The sequence below is a fragment of the Bidens hawaiensis genome, unplaced genomic scaffold (genome assembly GCF_021521415.1).
Source record: "Bidens hawaiensis isolate Kalapana, Puna unplaced genomic scaffold, B.hawaiensis_p1.1 tig00002306_1, whole genome shotgun sequence".
Classification (NCBI taxonomy): domain Eukaryota; kingdom Viridiplantae; phylum Streptophyta; class Magnoliopsida; order Asterales; family Asteraceae; genus Bidens; species Bidens hawaiensis.
In genome coordinates, this window is record NW_027491123.1 from 793,928 (window position 1) to 817,240 (window position 23,313).

General features: G+C 33.2%; 3 protein-coding genes across 3 annotated transcripts; all 3 read right to left on the bottom strand.

The window, feature by feature from the left end:
• Positions 1-236: 236 nt before the first annotated feature.
• Positions 237-3,252, bottom strand: LOC143615597 (pentatricopeptide repeat-containing protein At5g62370-like). Its single transcript, XM_077088698.1, has one exon. The coding sequence runs from the start codon at positions 3,250-3,252 to the stop codon at positions 256-258; it is 2,997 nt and encodes a 998-aa protein (XP_076944813.1). The 3' UTR covers positions 237-255.
• A 5,499-nt stretch (positions 3,253-8,751) lies between these two features.
• On the bottom strand, positions 8,752-13,787 carry LOC143615618 (uncharacterized). Its single transcript, XM_077088707.1, has 15 exons — positions 13,578-13,787; positions 13,341-13,424; positions 11,829-11,902; positions 11,709-11,742; positions 11,449-11,507; positions 11,234-11,348; positions 11,127-11,164; positions 10,920-11,017; positions 10,339-10,394; positions 10,027-10,267; positions 9,827-9,945; positions 9,537-9,593; positions 9,385-9,450; positions 9,013-9,087; positions 8,752-8,928 (listed from the first exon to the last, which is right to left on the bottom strand). Exons 1-15 carry the CDS (start codon positions 13,746-13,748, stop codon positions 8,866-8,868), a joined length of 1,350 nt encoding a protein of 449 aa, XP_076944822.1. The 5' UTR covers positions 13,749-13,787; the 3' UTR covers positions 8,752-8,865.
• A 4,393-nt stretch (positions 13,788-18,180) lies between these two features.
• LOC143614917 (uncharacterized) lies at positions 18,181-22,512 on the bottom strand. Its single transcript, XM_077088214.1, has 15 exons — positions 22,413-22,512; positions 22,216-22,295; positions 21,516-21,610; positions 21,115-21,275; positions 20,870-21,021; positions 20,671-20,789; positions 20,382-20,536; positions 20,158-20,232; positions 19,982-20,053; positions 19,743-19,880; positions 19,498-19,653; positions 19,288-19,340; positions 19,039-19,220; positions 18,833-18,915; positions 18,181-18,501 (listed from the first exon to the last, which is right to left on the bottom strand). Exons 1-14 carry the CDS (start codon positions 22,510-22,512, stop codon positions 18,855-18,857), a joined length of 1,599 nt encoding a protein of 532 aa, XP_076944329.1. The 3' UTR covers positions 18,181-18,501; positions 18,833-18,854.
• Between the last annotated feature and the right edge of the window lie 801 nt (positions 22,513-23,313).

Below are 23,313 nucleotides of genomic sequence, written 5' to 3' on the forward strand. Positions count from 1 at the left end.
AAGCTTTAGGACATGCTACACGTGCACACACACACACAAAAAAACACCTGAAGTATATTAAAGCAATGCAGGCTTCATATTGCTCCACACTTGAAACTATACTTTTCCTGCATAACAAAAGATTATATTAGTACTCCTACATTGCATTAAATATTCATTGAAGTTAAAAGTAAAGAATGACCTGATGGAGTCCGTTGACCATTAGTTTGACCAAATCAGACGGCTGAGAATTTCCAATCCACAATATTAGATCTCTCATGACCCCATTAAATTTCTCTGTCTCATTGGATTTGATAACTTTCTTCCTTTTTCAAGCATCAAATCGTGTACCATTTGAGCTTCATTCACTTTGTTTTCGTTAACTAACATGTGAAGCAACCAACTACCATTATGTCGGCACGGTAGATAATTATGGGAAATCATATCTTCACATAAAGTCAACGCTTCGTTGACCAAACGAGAACTACAAAGACTAATAAGCATATACTCATAAGCGATTTTGCTAGGAACAAAGCCTCTTTTACACATTGCATGTGAAAGAGATAAGGCATCAAGCAACCGTCCGCTCTTACAAAACCCCTTTATCAAAATATTATATAATATTCTATCAGGAACGCATCCATCTGCATTCATTTTGTTAAACAGCCCAACCGCAGCATCAATCTCACCAATTTGAATATGTCCATTGATTAAATTTGTAAATGTCACCTGATTGGGACCCACACCATGTTTTTCCATCAAGTCTAGCTGAGCATATGCTTCTTCAAACTTTCCCATTCGACAAAAACCAGACAATATACTGTTAAATAAATACAAATTCGGCATATAGAAACTATCTTTAATTCCTCTAATTAGTTTCATTGCTAATAATTTCAAATCCACATGAGTTGTTATGGAAACTTTTGAATCTTTTTCCCTAAAAGATGAGTTTTGACGAAGAAGATGATACAAATGCTCCCTTTCTTTTTGTGATTTATTATGCGTATCGTACCATTTACCATTGTAACATTGAATATTCCTGCAAATGCCACTGATTAGCGTGATGTAGGTGACATGATCACACTCTATTTGACGTCTTTCCATTAAAGAAATTAATCTAAATGCAAATTTAAGCTCCCCTTTTCTTAAAAAGTGATCAATAAGAGATGTATATAGCACTTTATTTGGCATAAAACCATCTCTTAACATACTTCCAAGATAAATCACACTCTTATCCATCATATTTTTCTTTACAAATCCGCTAATAAGTGATGAGTAAACATGTGAATCGGGTTGTATTCCATGCTTCATCATTCGTTTAAACAATCGACCGGCTTTAATTGCTTGTCCATTTTTGGAATATGCATTTATCATTCTGAAATACAAGCCATCATCAGGATCTACACCACTTTCAAGCAATGTTTTGAACATACGATGCGCATCAAGAACTCGTTTCTCTCTGCCTAAACAACCGATAATGCAATCGTATATAGCAACGCTAGGCTTCATTCTCCTATCATTCATCAAATGAAGAACATTAAATGCAGACGCCAGGTCATTATATTTACAATGTTCACTAACCATTACCAAAAAAGTTGCGGAGTTAGGAATCATACCCATACCCTCCATGAGTTCAATTAGGGCACCCGTATGCTCAACAAATCCTTCTTGACTAAAACACTTTACCAATGAGTTATAAGCTGATATCAATGGTTGTAACCCAAGATTGATCATGAAAACCAAATAATGCAAAGCATCATCACTTTTCCCTCCAAAACATAATCCAATAATGTATATACTATAAGCCATACTAGCCAAGTGAGGACTAGTTTCCACTATTCTGCCTAAAAGATGATCAATTTGATTCTGAATGCTCTCAGTAGGTCCAAAAGAGGCTTTTGAATATAAAGGGTCAATGCCACAGCCATATTTAGCAATTGCATGCAAAAACTTGAGTGTAAGATGAAGCTCATACCCTTTCGGGCACTCTTTCATTAGTTTAAAAAACATAACTTGATCAGGAATCACACCAGAAGCAAGCATCTTTTGGTACACCTCATCAACTTCAACCCTGTTTTCTTTAAAAAGTGCAGGAACAATGGATGTATAACAATGCACATTGGGTATCAGGTCTCTACTAGACATGCTATTCAGAAGGGCCAAAGCACTGTCAACTTTATCTTCTTTACAAAACTTGTTGATCATAATTTGGTAAGTCCACACATCAGGTTCAAGTCCCAACTCAATCATCTGCCTGTGTAAAACCCACATTTTATCAAAAATCCCACAATTAACAAACCCTTGCATCAATGTATTGTAAGTATAAGTATCCGGCTGACAACCCATCTTGAGCATTTTGTAAAACACACCCATCCCCATTTTCACTTTCCGGTTCTTACAGTACCCATTAATAAGACTAGTATACATAACCTTATCGACAAAGAAACCATACGACTCCAGTTCCAAACTCAACAACTCAGCCTCTTCAACTCTCTCCATCTTACAAAAACCAAATACAAGCGACTTCCACAAGTGGCAAACAGGCGGTACGCCTCTCTCACCCATTATATCAAACACTTGGCGGGCTTCATCAGCGTACCCTCTAGAAGCCAACCCAGTGATCAACATATTATAACACGAAACCGAAAGCGACATCCTGGCGTCATTAATCCTAACACAGTAATCGTACGCATCAAGAAACCGATTCTGTTCAAACAGCTCCTTAATAAGCTCCGAAAAGACTCTTACGCTAGACGATGATTTCAACTCAACAAGCTTCTTAACATGATCGTTTTCTTCTTTAAGTTTCCCCAATTTACAATAGCAAATAATCATGGAACCTAGTAACGAAGCATCCGGCTTAATCCCACATTTCAGTATCCTATCGATATACAAATCTTCAGCTATCCGGAATTCACCGGCTTTCACTAGTCTAGTAATTAGGGCACAATAAGAGGGGAGTCCGAGCTCAACGCCTCGTGAGACGGCAAAATCGATGACGGAAATCTCGTCGGTGAGGGTCGGGGAGTGTAGAATAAGGCGTTGGATTAGTCGCTGGGCGGCCGATAAAAGGCCTCGGTTAATTAGGGTTTCAGCAAGCGAAAAGCATAAGGTTTTATGGTCAGAAGGTGTGATTATTGTTGAAAAAGAAGGTGGAATTGGGGCGTCTGGTAGTGCTAAAGGACTAGTGGCGAATGAGAATGATTTTATTATGGAATTGAATATGGATATGCACAAATCAGGTTTATGATGAATACGACTACGGCCAATCATGCTTCCATCTGGAAGTGACGTGATGAATTTGAATGTCAAGTAATAGGCATTCTCTGCTTTAAAATACAATCAAAACAAATGATAACATTGGAATGGAGAAGAATAAGGAAAAGAAATTATATATTTAAAAAATATTTTTGAGTTAAAATAAAATAATAGAAAAAAAAATGTTAATTATATTTTTGAGTTAGATAGGAAGAAAAATATAAGAAAAAAATTGTAACTTTACAATCATGTCCTTATTATTGAGTTAGATATGAAGGAAAAGTTAGAGTAAATTAGTAAATATTAAACATGAATATAAACTTTTCTTTCGAATCCGGCCATATTTGGCTGGAAAGTTTTGGAAGAAAAAAACCATAACTTTTCTTTTCATTCTCTTTCTTTTCTTTTAATGAAAAAAACTAAAGAATGAAAAAAATAAAAATTTTCTTATCTTTTCTTTTTAAAACCGTTAAATAAAAAACTCAATAATGCAGGGTAAAGGTTTTGACTTTTGACTAACCTTTCATGGTTAAGTTTTATATAACTTTTTGAATTTTATCTTACTGTTATTAAGGTGATTAAGGGTATCAATGTCATTGACATGGATGAAATGAAAAATAAATGAATTAATAATCCTATTGGAATGCCGAAACTCAATTCGTTAGGTTGTTCGGGTATAGCTTATGCGTTATAAGATATAAACTTCATTTTTGAGATATTATCATCATGAAGTTTAATGTTTTATATCAAATAATTATGATAATGATGGTAAATATGTAATGTATCATAGTTTAAATTTCTATACATGTTATAAATATAACATTATATAAACATTAGGAAAAAAAAGTATGCTTTAGAATTCGTAATGAGTATTTTAAAACAAATTAATGAGTATTTTTTTAACAAAAAGATCGTCCGAGTCCATTGGTGTGATTGTCAACTATCACGTAAAAGATGAACTCGAGGAAGATGATAAACAACATCCGTTGAATAAGTCAATTCAAGCATGACATACTTATTAAAAGATTTGATATATTAACTCAAAACCTAATTATTCTTGTGAAATTATTCTATCATACCATACCATAATAATAAAACGTTTCTCTGTAGTCTATACCAATGTTTACACTAAAAATGGTAAAACAGTAAAATCAAGTAGGGACCAGAAAGCCTTGATGTTGCATCCTGTCAAAATAACACACCGCCCAAACCACACTCGCCGGCATCAAAATAACCACCGTCCTCCACCACCACCTCCGCCGCCTCTTCTGCCTCTTAGAATCACACGCCGTCGTCTCTTCAACTTTCTCCGGCGGCACCATAACTTCGTTTTCATCATAATTCAAACACGACTCACACACCGATCCGTTTTCGCTGACGTCATCGTCATGATCAGCAATTGCGAACGTTGAATCGACATTCGACCGGTAAAATTCGGCTTCCAGATCTCGGAGTTTTGCTTCGATTTCGAGCAGATCGTCCGGTAACGAATCGTGAGTAACGGTTTCGGCGGTGAATTTGTTTCGTAAGACGACGAGCTTTTGCACGATGTTATCGGCGAGGATATGAAGGCCAGGCGTATCGGATGGTAGCTCGGTGAATTGAACGATTTGTGCCTCGACTTCGTTAAGTAATACTTGCAATCTCGTGTATGCGTTTGTGATCTTTGATGGCATTCGTTGGAGTGACTCCATTGTGATGATATGAGATGAACGAACGAACGAACGAACAAACTCACTCCCATTGTGTTATTAATTAATAAAACGGTTATGGTCAGTTCGTTGGTGGGGGTTGCAGTTGCCGGTTTTTATTTTATGCAGGGTTTTTATTTACCTAGACCGCCCGGTTTTATACATTTGAAATTTTAATCATATTAATATATGTGATGCAACTTCTTTTTTACATTTTTAGTTGTGGATGGCGAAAGGCATATCATACTGTAACTAAACCAAAAACACATTAGGGTCCTTGGGGCACCTTCCGGTACCCTATTCGAGTATTCGGTTTCATTTGGGTTCTCGGCAACACCTCCTCAACAAGTTCAGTTTGGTGATTTGGTTTTATATGTCGGTTTCTATTCCCTTATTAGCAATGGTTTCTGCTTGAAATGTGATTGGGTTGTGACACTCTCGTAGTTTTCAAACCGAAGGTAAATGATTAGACTGTAAGTTAATGGAATTGACTGATTCTTCTATTCACATTCAAAAAGTACATATACACGTTCTCTAATCAACTTCTATCTAAGTTAGGAAATTACAATCAAAATAATATGGAAATGAATAATACATAACTGCAATATAAATGCTAATATTATTTTCATAAATAGATGTTGACTAAGATAGACGACAATGATTAGATGGCTCGGTTTCATCGACATACATCCCTACCACCCTTACACTTCAAATTCTTGGGAATGTATACTTAAAAATTTGTGGGACCATTTGCTTGATCTATGCGCTAAATTTGAAATTTATATAAAATTATTATTTATCAAATTCAAAGAGTCTTTGGCCTAGTGGTACCAAGATGTTTTGATAAAATTTTATTTATTTTTTTCAAATGACAAGGGTAGTTGTCCGATTGAAGGCAACCATATTAGATTATTATCATCAACCTTGTATTGCTTAATTAGAAACCAAGTCCAGCTTTCACCTCTCTTTATATTTCTCACTCAGTAATTCAGCATGAAAAGGATTAATTTTCTAACGCGTACACACCACCAAGACATTGTTTTCATTAATTTATTTCTTTCTTAATTAATTGTGTGCAGTCGATTCATGAAACTTCACGTCTTAATCGACAGGTTTACAAATACTTGTATTAGTCAAAGAATACATTGAGAAAAGAATTAATCGCTTAGTCACACACTCAGACCAACGGTGACAATGCTTAACTCAAACCAACCCAAGATATAGGTATTGTTTGTTTTTTAAGAGGTAAAATGTCTGCAGTCTGCGGATCACGTCAGCAGACATCTGTAGCAGAAGAGGTGGACCAAACCTCTGTAGTCTGCAAAAAGAAGACTGTTTGTTTTTTAACACGTCTGCAAACTGTTAAAATTAACAGAAATTTAAATAAACCGAATTTTAAACATAAAAAAGGTCTTCAAACGACTTAAACTTTATGCAAACCTAATGTAAGAAGATCTTCGTTAAACCTAAACTTTCTACAAACTTTTTTAAAGAAAAAACTAATGATAATTGGACAATTATACAAACTAATAATTGAACAAAATCTAATAATAATTCAACAAATCAAATTCTACGAATCAATTTCTATAAAAAAAACTAATAAAAATTCAACAATAATTGAAAAATAACTCTCGAGCTCTCGTAAGTCAAAACGAGCCAAGTTCAAGCTCGTTTACACAAAATAAACCTAAATTGATATACACGACATCAATAATCACTCGACGAACATCAATTAAACCTGATTTCAACAAATTCCGATCTTATAAACTTTCAATAGTATAATCCAATACACAAATTCAAACCGATTACATCACAAATCATACAAATATAGGTAAAGTACACAAATCAACAAAACAATAATACCCGGACTGGAGTTGTGGATGTGTGGCAGTGGGCGGCAGAGACGGCGGACCTGTGGCAGTCGAAGGGCGGTGGAGATATGGGGTGGTCGGAGAGAGGGCGGCGGAGGCAGGGGAGGGGCGACGGAGGTGTAGGGTGGCTGGATAGGGGATAGCGGCAGCAGGGGTGTGGCGGCGGAAGTGTGGGGTGGCTGGAAAGGGGGGTGGCGGAGGTGTGGGGTGACCGGAAAGGGGGCGATGTTGGAGAAGAGATGAGAGGGGTGGAGGAGTTGCTAGGGTTGATGGAAGGGTTTGATGAGGAGATGTTAGAAGCTGATGGTCCTAGTCTTCTCTACGAAGAGGGCGAGCAGACGTTTTTTAATGAAATGTCTTTCGGAAAACAAACAGTCTTCAGACCATAACATCTGCGCGTGGTCTGCGCGGTGCAGACATAAGAGGCCAGGAAGATCTTCAGAGAAAAAACAAACACTACCATACATCACAACTTCAACTTCTACAAATTGTGTAAAGATGCAAAAGCTTTTGTTGTATTCGTGGACATGTATGGTGCGGTGGTCTTTCAAAATTCTAACTCGAAAAGTCCCACTTTTTAATTTTAAAGCTATGTAGCCCTAAGACCATTTCTATCGGTGAATATGTGACTAGGTTGTGCCACTGTTTAAAAAAAACATCAAATATGGGCGAACAACTCGCGACTACAAACCAGTTTGCCCACCACTTCGCAACACAATCATTGCCACATGCCACTAAATGAATGGCTCACATTTTAATTTATTTTTCCTTTCTTTTCATACTAATTAATTTTAACACTAAAAATGTTTTCCTCTAATAACTTTTAATAAATAAGTATTAAAAATATCTAAAAACACAGTCTTGTTTAGTATTTTTTTTTTGTGAACACACTGATATAAATTTTGTTAAAACCAATAAGATTGCAAAAAAAAATATTTTATATTAAAATAAATATTAATCATTCCTGATTTACATTATCCGACACTTGTCAACTCAGTATTGGTTCATAAGATTTTTCAGATAAAACTTATTATCTAAACAATCTAACATTATATGATTATATAATATGATAGTTGAGGATGAACGAGACACATACCTTAACTATTTTGACCCATCTGAATTTCTAAATGACAGACCTATTAACCGGCAACGAGGAAGCTCAAGTGAAGATGATGAACAACCTTCTCAATACTCTACTCAACGAATTGGAAGCTTATCTAGTTATATGACCAATAGGGAACAGCTTCGCAACAGAGCTCAGATCGCTTTAAATAAACGATTTGATTGAGCATAGTTGACAAAAATTTGGTGAATTATTAATTTATATCATTTGTAAGTGTAATTTTATATTTAATGCCACAATTGTAATTTTGTTATCTACTTTATTAAATATTTGGCGAATATAAATATTATTAAGTATTTTTAAATTAATTATATATATTGTTTATTTTTAAATAAAGAAATTATTTTTTATATTTATAAACATTTTTAATAAAAAACAACATATAAATTATATTTATTTAATAAAAAGTAGTGAAATTTGAGTCGCTAATAAGCTAATAAGTGTGAAAAGTTTTGATTTAACTGGATTGAATTGATAGAAGAGAGATAAATTAATTTTATAATAAAAATAAGATTGGTTAGTTTGTAAAGTGAATGGTCTAACGAATCTAATGCACAGGTCAGGAACACATGAAACCTCATCCACTGATCTGTCTAATTTTTATTCAAAACACACTTCCACACATTTCATCACTAGTTTCAATAGAGCTAAACTTTGTCTTTAAAGTATCACCCTTTACCTTCAGTAAACTACAAGATTTTAAAAATACAAAAAAAAAACCTTCATCTTGCAAATCTCATGACAAACCAGGGCATACTATTCGGGATCGGACCTCCATTAGTGGTCTTGATTTTATTGGTTTGTCTTGACGCGCATGCTGACATATTTAGTACAAGATCATGACACAACTGAATGATATTGTAAAATCTGATAATTCCCTCTTGATCATGATCTAGTATAATTTTCAATCCAAACTAAATGATGATATAATTAACACTTAATCTCAGCTTCCTCCTGTGTGACCATTGCTTCCCTTGGAGGCCGATGTTATACCTTGCTCGATACACTGAAAAAACACCAATAAACGTCAAATTTATCGCAAAAGAACCCCGAAAACTATTATCAACTCTAGACTGAAAACCCAATATACCTGAAGAAGATGATTGTGCAGACAATCAAGAGTTTGCGGGAACGTTGTAGTCGATATATTAGCAACTGTTAATCCCTGTACACAAATTAAAAAGAAAAAAAATCTTCCATGTCATACAAGGGGTGGCAATAGTTTCCGTTGATGGGGTTCGGGTTAATGGATTGGACTGATGAACCCAAAAACAACCAATTTAATTAAACTAGATAAACATGTCAACATGAACACGACATGCTAATTAAACAGTTAACATGACAACTCAAAACCAGATTATTTCTGTGTCGCTTTCGTGCCACGTCTCGAGCCGTGTTAGGAATTGCCAACCCGCAATACATAAAAGTTAAATCCAGAGAAGAAAAAATGATGTGTGTGTACCTGTGATTTGAATGAGCACAGATAGTCTTGAATGGTTTTTAAGTTGCTTATCAATTTATCTTTTTCCTGAGAATGTTTAAAAACAATATATATCATTACCTAAATTAACATTGTATAAAGACTAACATACAAAGCTAAGTAGATACTGATACCTGGACTGGATACTTGTCACTGAACTTCCGGCTAGATATCCACTCCTCCAGTAATGCCTGGAGATAAGGGGAAAAAATGACTTAATGAAATTTAAAAATAAATAAATAAATGAATAAAACTATAGAAATCGTTCACAAGTTATAGTGGTGTTCATAAACCATCAGAAACCAACTGAAGCAAAGCAAATTCAGTTTTGCATTATACACATAAATATTCAACTACATGCATGATTATTTTAATTTGTGCCAGCATTCAATAAAAGTTTTAAGGTGACATACAATCTCGTTACCTTATGATCGAACTCCGCCATCTTTAAAACTATAGGAATTATTACTGGCTCGGTGACCCCAGATTTTTCTCGTTCAAGAGTAGGTTTTTTATCTGCCACTTGATCTTTTGTAGTATCATCTGAATGGTCAAATAAGTAATTAAAAAGATAACAAATAAATAAATAAAGAACAAAATCAGAGGTTAGATTTAAGGGCTCACTTTGACCATGGTCAACAATATGAACCGACTTGAGGTCATCTGAAATTTTATCCAACTCTGGTTCTGACTTGGAATTCCCAGTATTATCATGATCATTAAAAGTGGAAGCGTTAATTTCCACATTTTTAACGTCATTTTCATCCGGTTTTGAAGCCTTTGATTCCTGTTCATTTACGGGTGCATTATGTGTTGACTTATTCTCTTCATCCATTAGGTATATACTAGGATCCACATGCATGCCCTGTGAGGAAAACTCAAGGGTAAAATGGTAAATATTGTATCTGCATTAGGTCTAATATGTAATAGTTGTACCTCAATGATGATTGGCTTCCCGTCTTTCATTGCTTTCTTCAAATCACCAGCTAAACCTATTATGACAAAACATTGATCAAAGAAAATCCTACTGTTTTTCTTCCAATTACAACCAGAAATTAGGCCTGCAAACGAACCGTTAACATGAATACAAGCTTTGGTCATTTGGTTAAATGAAGAAACAAGAACCCATGTGTCGTTCGTTCATTTATGTTCATTCTTTAAGCGCGCTTATGATTGTTTGTTTACTTTCATTTAGTTTTCGTTTGTTAATGCATTCATTTAAATCTTTAGGCCCGTTACAACTTAGTCTAGTTTTAAGCACTTTTTGGGCCCAACGCATTGTTGTTCACATTTACTTTTAATTTGTTTTAAGTCAGTTATGTCCGTTCAATTATACTGTCAACGAACGAACACGAGCATGTTCTTTTTCTCAATGAAGGAACAGAAACATACAAACCCTGTTCGTTTAATTGTCTGTGTTCGATTGTTCGTTTGCTTAAAGTTTAATGGACGATCACAAACATGCTCCATTTGTGTTATTCGGTTCATTTACAGGCCTACAAGAAATTGCAAATTACCTTTACGGACAATTCTGCATTCTCTGCAAAATTCAGTAATTAGCTCCTCTGAGGAGCTGAATTCTCGTGCCCAAATTGGTGATGATGTTAAAGGTGCACTGATGTATGTTAAAACACACACAAATAAAAATTAACATTTTTTATTGTATACTAATTTTCAATTAAATTTAAAAATACAGAGAACGTATTTATTAAGAAACGACATACTCTGTTGATGTCCTTAGTAATTCATAGACCATATCTGTCTGTAACATAAAAAAATGAATAAATTATGTGAAAAACAGAAAAGAGAGAAGAGATGAAAACAGATTCACCTGCAAAACATTTGGTAAGTTTAGCCTTTGCGCGAGTTGGGTAGCAATTGTAGACTTTCCAACACATGCGGTGCCACATACAAGAATAACCAACGGTACTCTTTGATGGTGAAATCTGCAAAGGGGACGAATGAAAGTGGAAAGACAAGCTAATTAATTTTTATAGTTAATAAATAAATAAATACATAAATTGATTGTTTTGTTCCTTTATTTACCTTGTCATCATCTTGTAACGATTTATGTACTCTTGTCCGTAGCCCCGTCGTTCCATGAGCTGCTTGCAAGAAAAATCACAACAATGAAAATCTATTAGCAAGAAAAATATAAATACCGTATTAGAAAAGTGCATTATAAGGAATATAAAACAGCCTTAGAAACCATACACTTGCAAGCATAGCTAAATCGCTTCAAAGAGATACAACTACAAGTAATAATTAAAGGAAATATATTTAAAAATTGACCCCCGCAGTATTACCTTAAACAAATTAGCTTCCAGATCAGACTGGGATCTGCAAAAATTTGATATATCAGAGCTTATAGATATATATTAAGAATAGCAGTAAAATGGTAGCAGTTGGAGGATGTAATGGCATACACGTCCAGAAGGCTATTATCTATGAGCAGCTTCTTGAGTTCAAGGGCAATTTTTAGAGCCACGTGATTAGGAATCTGAAAACAAAAACATTATGATTTTTAACTTTAAAAGTTATCTCATGTTATATGAAAAATATGTAATAAAAAATCTAATATTGAACTTTAGTAGTTTAATGTCAAGTTTTAGTAGAATCTAAATGACTTTTCACTTTTTTTCTCCTCGAATCAAAATTGTCTTCAAAGTCTTATTATGCCTTTAAAATTAAATTAGCATCTCCTTTCCAAAGTTACTCTCTCTAATGGATGCAAAAGAAATTTATCTGCCTTTTTTTATGACCATTTTTCTCATAAACATCATCTCATAATAATAAGTTCTCTATAATTTTGACAAAAAACTTTTTTATCTTTGCACATGAACAAGACACATTTTTTTATAAAATATAAACAGTGACATGAAATATTTTTGCCTCAAAGCAACACATAATGTGGAGCAAAGCACTCACCATTTGCCTAAATAAGATAAACTACATTGATGCCATTCTAGAACCCCTAATTGCACAGATATAACTCTCCCTGGTTATTTCTTCTCCAATCGGTATCAAGGAACAATAATATTCAAGAATCAAGGTCAGTTCTTCTCCCCTGATTCAAGTTCTGTTCTTCTTGTCACACACATTAAGGTCAGTTTTTTTTTTTATTTCCACACTAAAGTTCAGTTCGTTTTAGCCATACTCGAGTTTAAATAAGACACAGTTTTACATTAAGGCCAGTTTTTTTTTCATATTCAAATTCAGCTTTTATTTAGACATTTTCAAGTTCTGTTTATTGTTCAATGTTGTGTTTGTATTTACTAATTAGATTGATTTTATATTTATCTGTTCCCTGCTATGTTAACTGTCTGCAGTTATTAAACTTTTTTGTCTTTCTGACTGATATGTTCACTGCATTGATCATCCCTGCATTGTTTACTACTACACTGCACTTTATGTTCACAGTTCACTGTAAATTATGTTCACAGTTGCAGAATATGTTCATTGTCACTGTTATACACTTATTGTCTATAATTACAAATTAGATTGATTTCATGCTTAACTTTCCGCAGTTTATGTTCACTGTTCTGCATTTCTCAGTGTATCAGTTTTTGGCCACTGCTATTTCCCACATAACATAACTTCCGAACGTAATTCACTACGCATGCCAACAAACAATCAAGCTAAAAGTGACCAAAGAGGGGTTTTATATGTTACATATATGTTATATAGTAAATTATATTAGGAAGTTCCTTTGTATGTTACTACAGGGATAACCTTACATATACATTATATTATATAACACATTATAGGCTTCTTGCCGTCATTGCTCAACACAATAAGGCAAACTACTCACCAGAACCTCAAATCGACCTCTGCTAAACATGTAAACATTCTTCCTAAATGAAAGGCAAAACAAAACCAAAACCAACAATTCGAAACAAATTCATACAAATAGAATAAATATAGACAGAATGCCAAACCTTAGTAACAGTCAGCATTCTGCTAAGCAAAAACCTAGAGAGCACATAGTAGTGATCAGCATTATCACCTAACCAAACTTTCACCTGCACAAACAAAACAAAACAAATATAATCAATTATTCACATCCATAAGTCCATAACTAAGCACATTAAATAATAAACCTAATTGATAATAATACTAACTAACTATTTCAACAACAAAGTGTAACGAATTCATGCAATTGATATTAAATAAACCTTGACGAAATCGTATTTAGATGAACCGTTACGAGTGGCGGTACGCAAAGCGAAGTCATTATTAGTCTTCGATTCATCATCTTCGTCTAGTTTGTTTGATGAAGAAGATGATTTAGCTTCGGAAGCACCGCCAGGGTTTGCAGCAATTAGCACTGATTTATCTTTCTTCATCTTCGGAGAATCGAGTATTGATGATCATGAAACAGTGAGGAATCAATCAGTGATTAGTGATCGCTGATTTGCTTAATAATAATAATAATAATATCTGCCAACAAGCGCACAAGAAAGAAAATAAACGAGTAAGGGAGACGGTGAACAACACTTCTTAATTAAATTAACTGTTTTATAATTTTTAAAATTAATTTTGATTGCTACTTACTCAAATTTTTAAAAATATAAATGAGCATGACAAATTAACAAAATATTATAATACTAAATACACCTATTTTTTATACTTACTAGCTTTTATCCCAAGTATTACGGGAGTGGTCTTAAATTTTTCGTTTATTTGTTTATTTTTTTGAATTTTAAATTTATTTATTTTATAAAAGTTAATAATATACTTAGGGTTTGAGATGAAATGGTTTCATAAATAAATAAGATGTTATAACCCGTTTAAAAGTTATCTGGGTTTGGTAAGACGCATGACCCGGTTATTTTTTTTACTATAAAACTTTTTCTTGATTATAGATAATATTCTTTTAAAAAAAATTGGATATTAATTTTTAGTATATCCTTATCTTATAGAAATTTCATATCAAATATTTAGTAAGATTAATTTTTAGTTTAATGGGATGTTATAACCAGTTTAAGGGCTATCTAGGTTTGGTGAGAACCCATATCCGTGAATTCGGGTCAAATGCATGATAAGCCTCCATTTACAAATAAAACAATCTAATTGCTTGAGAGAATGTAGGGTAGTGGTGAGCAGAATACCGAATTAACCGAATCGAAACCGAACAAACCGAAAAGACCGAATCGAAAAAAACCGAACCGAAGCATTAACCTACGGTTAATTTTTTAGTTTTTTGAAAACCCGATATCTCGGTTTAGGTTCGGTTATCCATTTTAAAAAACCGAAAAAAACCGAACCGAACCGATTAACCCAACACGGTATGAACCAACGGATTTGCAAGATTCTAATGTGTATGTTCAACAATTAGAAACTTTGATTGAAAAGTTGGAGAACATAGAATTGGTAATAATGTTTATTTACGACGTGTTTTTACTTTTCAATATTTACTTAAATATTAATATAATTGTACGCGTACTTTTGTAGATGCTATGACCGGAAACAAAACTCCAAAAGAATCTACCATTGACGGTGATGAAGATTATGAAGATGATGACGATTGGGTCTAAACACTTTGAAGATGACTAAGATACTGAATGAAGATTCAAACCAAACTTTTAGTGTTTTTTTATTAAGAACTTTGTTTAATTTTAAATTCTACTACTCAATAAACTTTGTATTTGTTTGGTTCAACATAACATGCGCCTATTTTTGTATTTTGAATTCAATATATATGTGGTACTCTATTTTTGTGATTTTTTTTGCGATGTCTGCATGCAATAAAAAAACCGAAATTGAAACCGAAAATAATCGATAACCGAAGAACCGAAAACCGATTGATTGGTATTATAAAATAACCGATGGCTTCGGTTTTGGTTTGGGTTTCACCCAATAACCAAACCAAACCGAACCGTGCTCACCCCTAATGTAGAGAGCAACCAGAGAACTTTTAAAGGTACCTTTTATATATATACTAGATTTTATCCCCCGTATTACGGGGGTTGTTTTAAATTATTCGTTTTTAATATTTATATATGTATATGTATATTTGGATTTTAATTTTATTTATTCTAAGAAAGTTAATAATTAATATACTTGAGGTTTGATGATGAAATGGTTTCACAAATAAATGATATGTTATAATCCGGTTTAAAAACTATTTGAGTTTGGCGATACTCATTACCCGTTTATTTTCTTTATTATAAAATTGTTTCGTAATTATAAATAATATATTTTTTAAAAAATAAAATAGGATATTAATTTTTAGTATATTCTTATTTTATAAGATTTTCATATCAAATATTTGATGAGATTATTTTTTAATATAATGAGATGTTATAACCTGTTTAAGAGCTATCTGGGTTTGGTGAGACCTTTACCAGTGAACTCGGGTCAAATGCGTGAGAAGTCTTCATCTACAAATAAAGTAATCTGATGCTTGAGAGAATGGTTGTTTTACATTTTTCGTTTTTTAATATTTATTTTTTGGATTTTAATTTTTTATTGTAAGAAAGTTAATAATATACCTAGGGGTTGATGATGAAAGGGTTTCATAAATAAATGATATGTTATAACCCGTTTAAAAGATATCTGGATTTGGTGATCCATGGCCCGCTTATGTTTTTTACTATAAAATTGTTTATTAATTATAAATAATATATTTTTCTTTTTAAATTGGATATTAAATTTTAGTATATTCCTATTTTGTAGGATTTTTATATCAAATAATTGATAAGATTAATTTTTAATTTAATGAGATATTATAACCCGTTTAAGAGCTATCTTGTTTTGGTAAGACTCATACCCATGAATTTGGGTTAAATCAATGAGAGGTCTCCATTTAAAAATCAAGAAATCTGGTGGCTTCCATAAAAAGGGGGAGCAACCACATCGCGACACATATGATTTTTGGGTTTTCGTTTATATATATATTATTATAGATATAGATTTAAGATTATTTTGAGATATCAAACATCGAAATAATATTAATAATAATAATAATAAGGTGCTTAAAAAAGAGATTTTGATGCTGTCAACACGAGTTTCTTATCGATAAAAATAGGACGAAAGTTGATAGCATCAATTGGTTGAGTTGGTATAAATTAAATTCAACTTGTAAACGTTATGCCGTTTTTGATTGGGTCTAGTTCTTTCCTATTTCCAATTCTTGGTTGTTAATACAATCTTAAAAATAAATAAATAAGTAAACAACCATGTCTTATTGTCTTAGATTTAGATTACAAAAGTTTAAAATCTAGAAAGAGTAAAAGTTAGTTTCAGTTTTATCTTAAGGTTAAGCATAAACATATAAAATTTATAAATAGCTTTAACAAGAGATTCTCTCTCTAGTTTAAACAAAACTACACTCAAAATTCATGTAATGCACTTTAGTATGTATCTTGTTTCTTGGTTTTACTTGTGGGATTTAGGTTAATGAAGAAGGAAATTATTAGATATGGTTGGGTAACTCTAAAGCAACAGTCTCATGTTAGTTAACTCTACAAAACAGAACATTGTTAGTCTCGTCACAGAAAAGGGTTCTTCTAGTGACAGTTCTTTGAGAGAACTAATCGAAAAGTATTCGTCCAAGTATCAGTCTGTGTATGTGTATGTAAGAGAGAATGTATCTTCACTTGTCTTCCTCTGGCATTTATTACGAGTGTATTACGACAAAATGTCATCATAACGTATTACTGATGGTCCTAACCGTTTTTGAGAGTAATGTCCCCTCTCGCTACTGGTTTAGGGGAACATTCCTTTTGCCCCTTGTGATCCTCCTCTGCCATGGTGGTAAAGTGGAGTATTCGTATCCGGTTTTGCGTTATATGCGATTATGTCAAATCCAGGTCATACCGCTTCAGCTAATAAACTTAACATAGTTGTTAAATAGCCTATTTTATCATTATAAAACCAAATAATTTTGATCACCCAAACGTATAAGTAACTCCCCTTGTAATTCTTAAGCAAAAAAATTGTTTTCCTAACAAGTTATAGCAGATTTCATTAAGTTGTGTTTTAATTACTTATAAATACAGTTTATTAATCATAAACTACATATACATGCAGTTATAAGAATTATTGGGCATTTGAAGGATGACTGATATATAGTCATGGAGGCCAATACAGCTAAAGCAAGCCGTAGATGAAAACTTGAGGAAGTAAGGAAACAAAGAATAATTGGACAGTTAAAAGGATAATCGATGTACAATCCAGCTAGGGGTGCAAATGAGCCGAGTTACTCAAGATCAACTCATTAAAAAGCTCGATTGAGCCGAGCTTAATCGAGCCCGAGCCCGAGCCCAAGCTTCACTTATCGAGCTGGAGCCAGCTCGCGAGCCTAAACGAGCCTGCCATTTATATAAATTTTTAAGATATATATTTAATAATTATTAATTAATATATATAGTGTTATGAAAAAAATAAAGTAACTCAATAATATATATTATTTTATACATAAAATTATGATAGAAAAAAATATATAAAAATAATTATAATATATAAAAAAATAGTTGATATATAGTAAACGAGCCGAGCACGAGCCGAGCTCGAGCTTTGAAAATAGAGCTCGAAACGAGCCGAGCTCAAGCTCGAGCTCTGTGTAAGTTAAACGAGCCGAGCTTGAGCCTAGTCGAGCTCGGGCTCGGCTCGTTTGCACCCCTAAATCCAGCCATGAAGGTCAAGGTAACTCTTAACAAAAATATACATAGTCCAACTTCATATTGACCATGCCGTGGTATGATCATATTTTAATCATAAAAGAATGATGGTCAATCGACAACTCGATTATTACAGCCACTAAACATAACATAAAAACAGAGTCAGAGCGACCAATTGGTCCAACAAAATGATGTCAGATACTGCCTCATATAACTTAAAAAGTCTTACAACAACTTCATTGCATAGTTTAAAAGCAAAATTATAGTACTAACACTGGTTGTCAAATCTAATGAAATAACTGAAATGTTATATAGTTTTATACTCATGTTCACAAGTCACTCAAGGGTATCATGAGGCTTTTCTATACATGACTCACAAAGACAGTATGTTAGATTCTTCTCGATACCTGGAATAAAGTTGGATCAAGATTGAGCCACATCAGAAGACCGGTTTTTTCTTCATGTTCTTGCTTGCCTAAACATATAAACCAAATAAATTAACCACGGTGCTTGCAGTGTGTGTTTTGAAACTTTTAACTTTGACCAATTTTGACCCAGATGTGCATGAGGCGCCTGAGACGCACTTTTTAAAACCAAGAACCACAATATAACAATTGTAATAAAAAGGTTGTTACAATCAAATGTTTACCTGTTTGGCAAATTCTAATCATTTAAGATATTACAACACAAAATGAAAAAAAGGACATAAACTTGTCTTGTGAGAGTATAAAGTCTCAAATTTGGTGAAAATGGTAAATAAATCAGAATTCGGAAGCGGGTTTGTTTAGTCATAGATTTTTTCTCACCTGCCTTCGAAAACGCCTTGTTTCAGTCAGAATGTTCACGGAAGCGGACAACTTTGTTGATGAAAGATCTTTCCCTCCTGTAACTATTAGCAAACAAAAAAAAAACATTATTATTATTATTATTATTATTATTATTATTATTATTATTATTATTATTATTATTCACTTTGAGAATGTATATCAGGCAGGATAGCAAGACAGCTTACATTACAAATGATGCAAAACAGAAGCAAGTGAACCCTATAGAAAAGTGAATGCAAAATGTTGGCCAAAAGTTATCGCGGTCCAGAAATACTTTCTCAGAAACAAGAGTGACTGCACTTGAGAATAACAAGACCATCCAACCACCAGGTAAACAGCTGTGGAAGGAAAAGGATGAAGAATCCTGCTGCATTGTAATACAATAGGTTAAACCAAAAATATAGATTTAGTGTAATGATATAAAAGTTAAATACCTGAAAGTAACGTCTGATAAATGTGGCGGAGTAAATTATACGGAAAACCATATCTAACAAGCAGTCAAGAAAACATAACATCAAAGGTGTCCAGAGTGTAGTTTCTATTCATATGACTTAATCATTTGATATATAAGATTTATTGTTGTTATATAGTTTTTAAATCATATATATCCACAAAGGCCGCACAAAGACTAGAATAAAGGATACTCAAAGCATTTGCGAAAATCAATCCAACTGCACCAGCTGACCGAATGAGGAGAATATTAAGAGCTACATATATACATGAAAATAAAACCAAGGAATTGTTTGAACGCTTGAGTTGATCCTCTGTTGCTACTGCATGCAAAAAGGCTTCAGATGTTCCTACAAAAACAGAAAATAAACCAATTTGGTGCAAAACTTATATATTTATTAAAGTTATGTAAAATATTGCATAAATTATATTAACTTACCGTTCATAGCTAAAACAACTACATACATGCAGTAATATTTTAGAGCTGCAGAGGCTTCCCCATCACTCCATTTGTGACCGTATAATAATCTTATGAGAGTATAAGAGTAGCTAGGCCCAAATGCCATAAACACCAATCCTACAAAACATGTTACAGAAACATTAAACAATGTGACAGAAAACTTACACATACACACACACCATATATAACAAGTTAACTAGAATAGCATATTAGCATACCAACTAACATAACAAGCTTCAAAGCATCTCTTAGTGAAGTCTGTAACTTCCTTTTCTTCTGCACATCATCTCCTGTCAATATATAAATAAATATACAAGTTACAGATTATTGATTAGTTAAATGAGTAACTAAATCAGCATGAAACAACAAGATAAAGCCATGAAGAGAATTAAACCTGATGCAGACCTTGCAAATGTTGCATATGAACTTTCTTCAAAAGGAAGCAACACCAACCTCACAACTAAGCTACCTAAACCATAAAACATGACTCGTTAGAAAAATCAATATAACACATTTCTTGCCTCACTTCATCACATCAACAATGCAATGGTATCAAAATTCTTATTTGCGTACCTACATCTACATCCATATAAATAACATAATTGAGCATATACATACCTAGTTTGTCTACGAGCCCATATACAGCTTGATTATACGGTGTATCAAACCACACAAGGACCATCTTTTCTCCTTCTTGAAGAATCAATTTCTGGAATGACTGGAGAGTGAATAATGTACACATTTTTGAGAGTTGTTTATCGTAGTTTCCTACCCTGAACATATATTGTGTTATTTGCATGACAAAAATAGCATAGCAACAAAAAATAAATGATGATTATTGGTGCAAAAGTATCTCAAAATAAGCATTTTGAGGGCAAAAGTGAATTTGTTTCAAGAGAACTGATACCTGAAAGGAAAGAGAACAGAAACATTATATTCGTGTAAAAGTAAAAAATAGCCCCAATAGCAAAAGAAAATGCAAGCTCCGTATGCAGTCTGAGACAAAGCAAAAACAATAGATCTCTCCTGCAATACATATTAAACTTTTTATATTAATTCCAAAATATAAGTATTAAGCCACTATGGTGGATATCAACATAACTTACAGTGTCAATTTGCATGACAGTAAAGATGTAACTGGTTATGCATCGCAGAAGAGTTGCCAAAGTTTCAACCATCAATCTAAGTTTGAGAAGAAGCAAGTTCTGTGAAAGTATATATAAGGGCTCTGCCAAAAGCTCCAAAACACAAGCAAATGCTGCAAATTAATGTAAAATTCCCTTGAAAGGTTAGTTCCATAGCCTTTTTAGTAAAAACTTTTGAAATCATAAAAGCAGAATTCACATATTACCATTAATTAAGATGGCTTGACCATATGAGTTTGAGAAACTTAAAGCTTGTGTCCAGAAGACAAATACACATCCAACAATTGTAATAAACACTCCCCATGGGAGAGTTATCCAGGCTAATTTCATTAGTTGTGCTGCATTTTCACCCGTTAAAGCACCTTTGCTGCCAAAAAAAAGCACTTTTTTTATAATTAACATATTGCCATATTCAAAAGAAGTCAACAATGAAACAACTTGAGCCAAAAAGGGAAAATTGTAAGATACAATTAAAAAACTATTATGATTCAAACCGGCCATGACAATAAGGTACAATTTAATGATCATGTGTAATTAATAGATACACAAATACACAATAAAGCATTGCATTAGACATTTTACTTGTAATTAAGTAATATAATGATACCATCTAATGTCTGCCCTCATGCATGCTCTCCTGAAACCCTCTCGACTAAGGAACAAGACACATGTGACGAATAGATGAAACTGCACAGCATACAGCTGCATTTTCCAAAGAAAAACTATGAGACATACGGTAACAAATAACAAAAAAAATCAAGAAATAGATGCAAACTGAAGTCTCCTTGGTTCCTTATGATAATAAAACGGATACATGCCCAATTCGTGCATATGAAAAAAGAAAGAAAAAAAAATGAATGGCCCAACCTTATTCTTAACAAGAAACCAGTTATAGCATCAGATACTGACTTATAGCAACTTATGTCAGCTCAAAGGCTAGTTTTGCATACTTAGATGGCGAATAGTGAATACAACCTCGTATACATCAAGCAAATCTCCTATACATCGGGCATATAACATGATCCCGTTAATATTCTGGTTAAATTGGTAGTAAACAAAGGCTATGGTAGGCATGTCGACAAACACAAATTATTGCAGACTTCTAGGCATGGCATTATTAGACTAGTCATGTACCACCTATATGTAGTTATTGTATCTAGAAGGTATCCATGTGTAATATTGTTCAGTATATATACAGATCGGATCCAATATAACATTCTTCCTGGTCTATTTGGCACACAATCAATATAATTCAACATGATATTTTGATTTATATTTGCTGTGAGAGTGAATCTAACAATAGTTACCGCGTAATCTTCTTCGGTTAAGTGTCTGACAATCCATGAATTGAAGATGAACGGAATCCCCCTGGACAAAAACTGTGTGGCTATAGAGAAATTGGAATTATTATTATTATTATTATTATTATTATTATTATTATTATTATTATTATTATTATTATAACAATTGAAGATGATGAAGATCAAGTATGATAGTAACTAACCTAATAAGTACTTGAATGTGCGAGGAAGATTATCTCCATCTGCAGCAGCAGCAGCAGCAGCTCCAGCTGAACCCTCATCGTTGGAAGAAGAATCCGCCATTTTCAATATCTAATTTCACTGCTGCTGCATCAATCAATCAAAATGTTGTAACTGATTCAGATTCAGATTCTATCCATGGTAAAGTAAACCCTAGTCTTCTAATTTTTATGCATTATAATTATTACTACTTTCAACGACCTGCTTAATACTTAACCATCCAAGTCAAGCTCGTATTAATCATGTATTTTGAATTTTTATTTATATACAAGCATCGAACCAAAAAAGAAATTACACTATGACTATTCATTTCGGCTCGACGTGGCTCGGCGCGTCTGTCTTAGTTTAATTCCTTGTAAAAGATAAAGAACATTTAAGTTTTAATCCCCCTTAAGGACACCATGAGTTTATCCACGGCCTCACGATGGACGCCAATTTTGACGTGTCCGTCTTCTCAAGTTATGTATTTGATATGTATGAATCGGGGCTAGCCTTGTCCGAGCTTTAACCATACTTGTCAATTGTCATAGAAAGATACACGTTAGAAGGGGTGCCTCGGGGAGCACCCTCGAACACTCAACATTAGTATGATTATACATGTATTAAATGATGTATATATTACTAGGGGAAAGTTAACATACAAATTAAATTAACGTGTTAACCGTGAGAATAAATTAGTGTAATTATGTAATTACGTCATAGTATAATTAAACTGTGATGTAACTACGCTACACTATATTTTATTCTCACAGTTATCACGTTAATTAATTTGTATTTGATCTAAACCCTATATATATATATACACGCACACACGTATGTATGTATGTATGTATATTAGTGAATGTTTGATCTTTTCAATGATTA

Coding starts and splice junctions, on each gene's coding strand:
- LOC143615597 (XM_077088698.1), bottom strand. CDS start 3,252: ATGATTGGCCGTAGTCGTATTCATCATAAACCTGATTTGTGCATATCC.
- LOC143614917 (XM_077088214.1), bottom strand. CDS start 22,512: ATGGCGGATTCTTCTTCCAACGATGAGGGTTCAGCTGGAGCTGCTGCT. Junction 21,611..22,215: donor TAACCGAAGAAGATTACGCG/GTAACTATTGTT, acceptor TGGAAAATGCAG/CTGTATGCTGTGCAGTTTCA. Junction 20,790..20,869: donor CTGTCATGCAAATTGACACT/GTAAGTTATGTT, acceptor TATGTATTGCAG/GAGAGATCTATTGTTTTTGC.
- LOC143615618 (XM_077088707.1), bottom strand. CDS start 13,748: ATGAAGAAAGATAAATCAGTGCTAATTGCTGCAAACCCTGGCGGTGCT. Junction 9,946..10,026: donor TATTGTTGACCATGGTCAAA/GTGAGCCCTTAA, acceptor TTGACCATTCAG/ATGATACTACAAAAGATCAA. Junction 8,929..9,012: donor TGCACAATCATCTTCTTCAG/GTATATTGGGTT, acceptor GTGTTTTTTCAG/TGTATCGAGCAAGGTATAAC.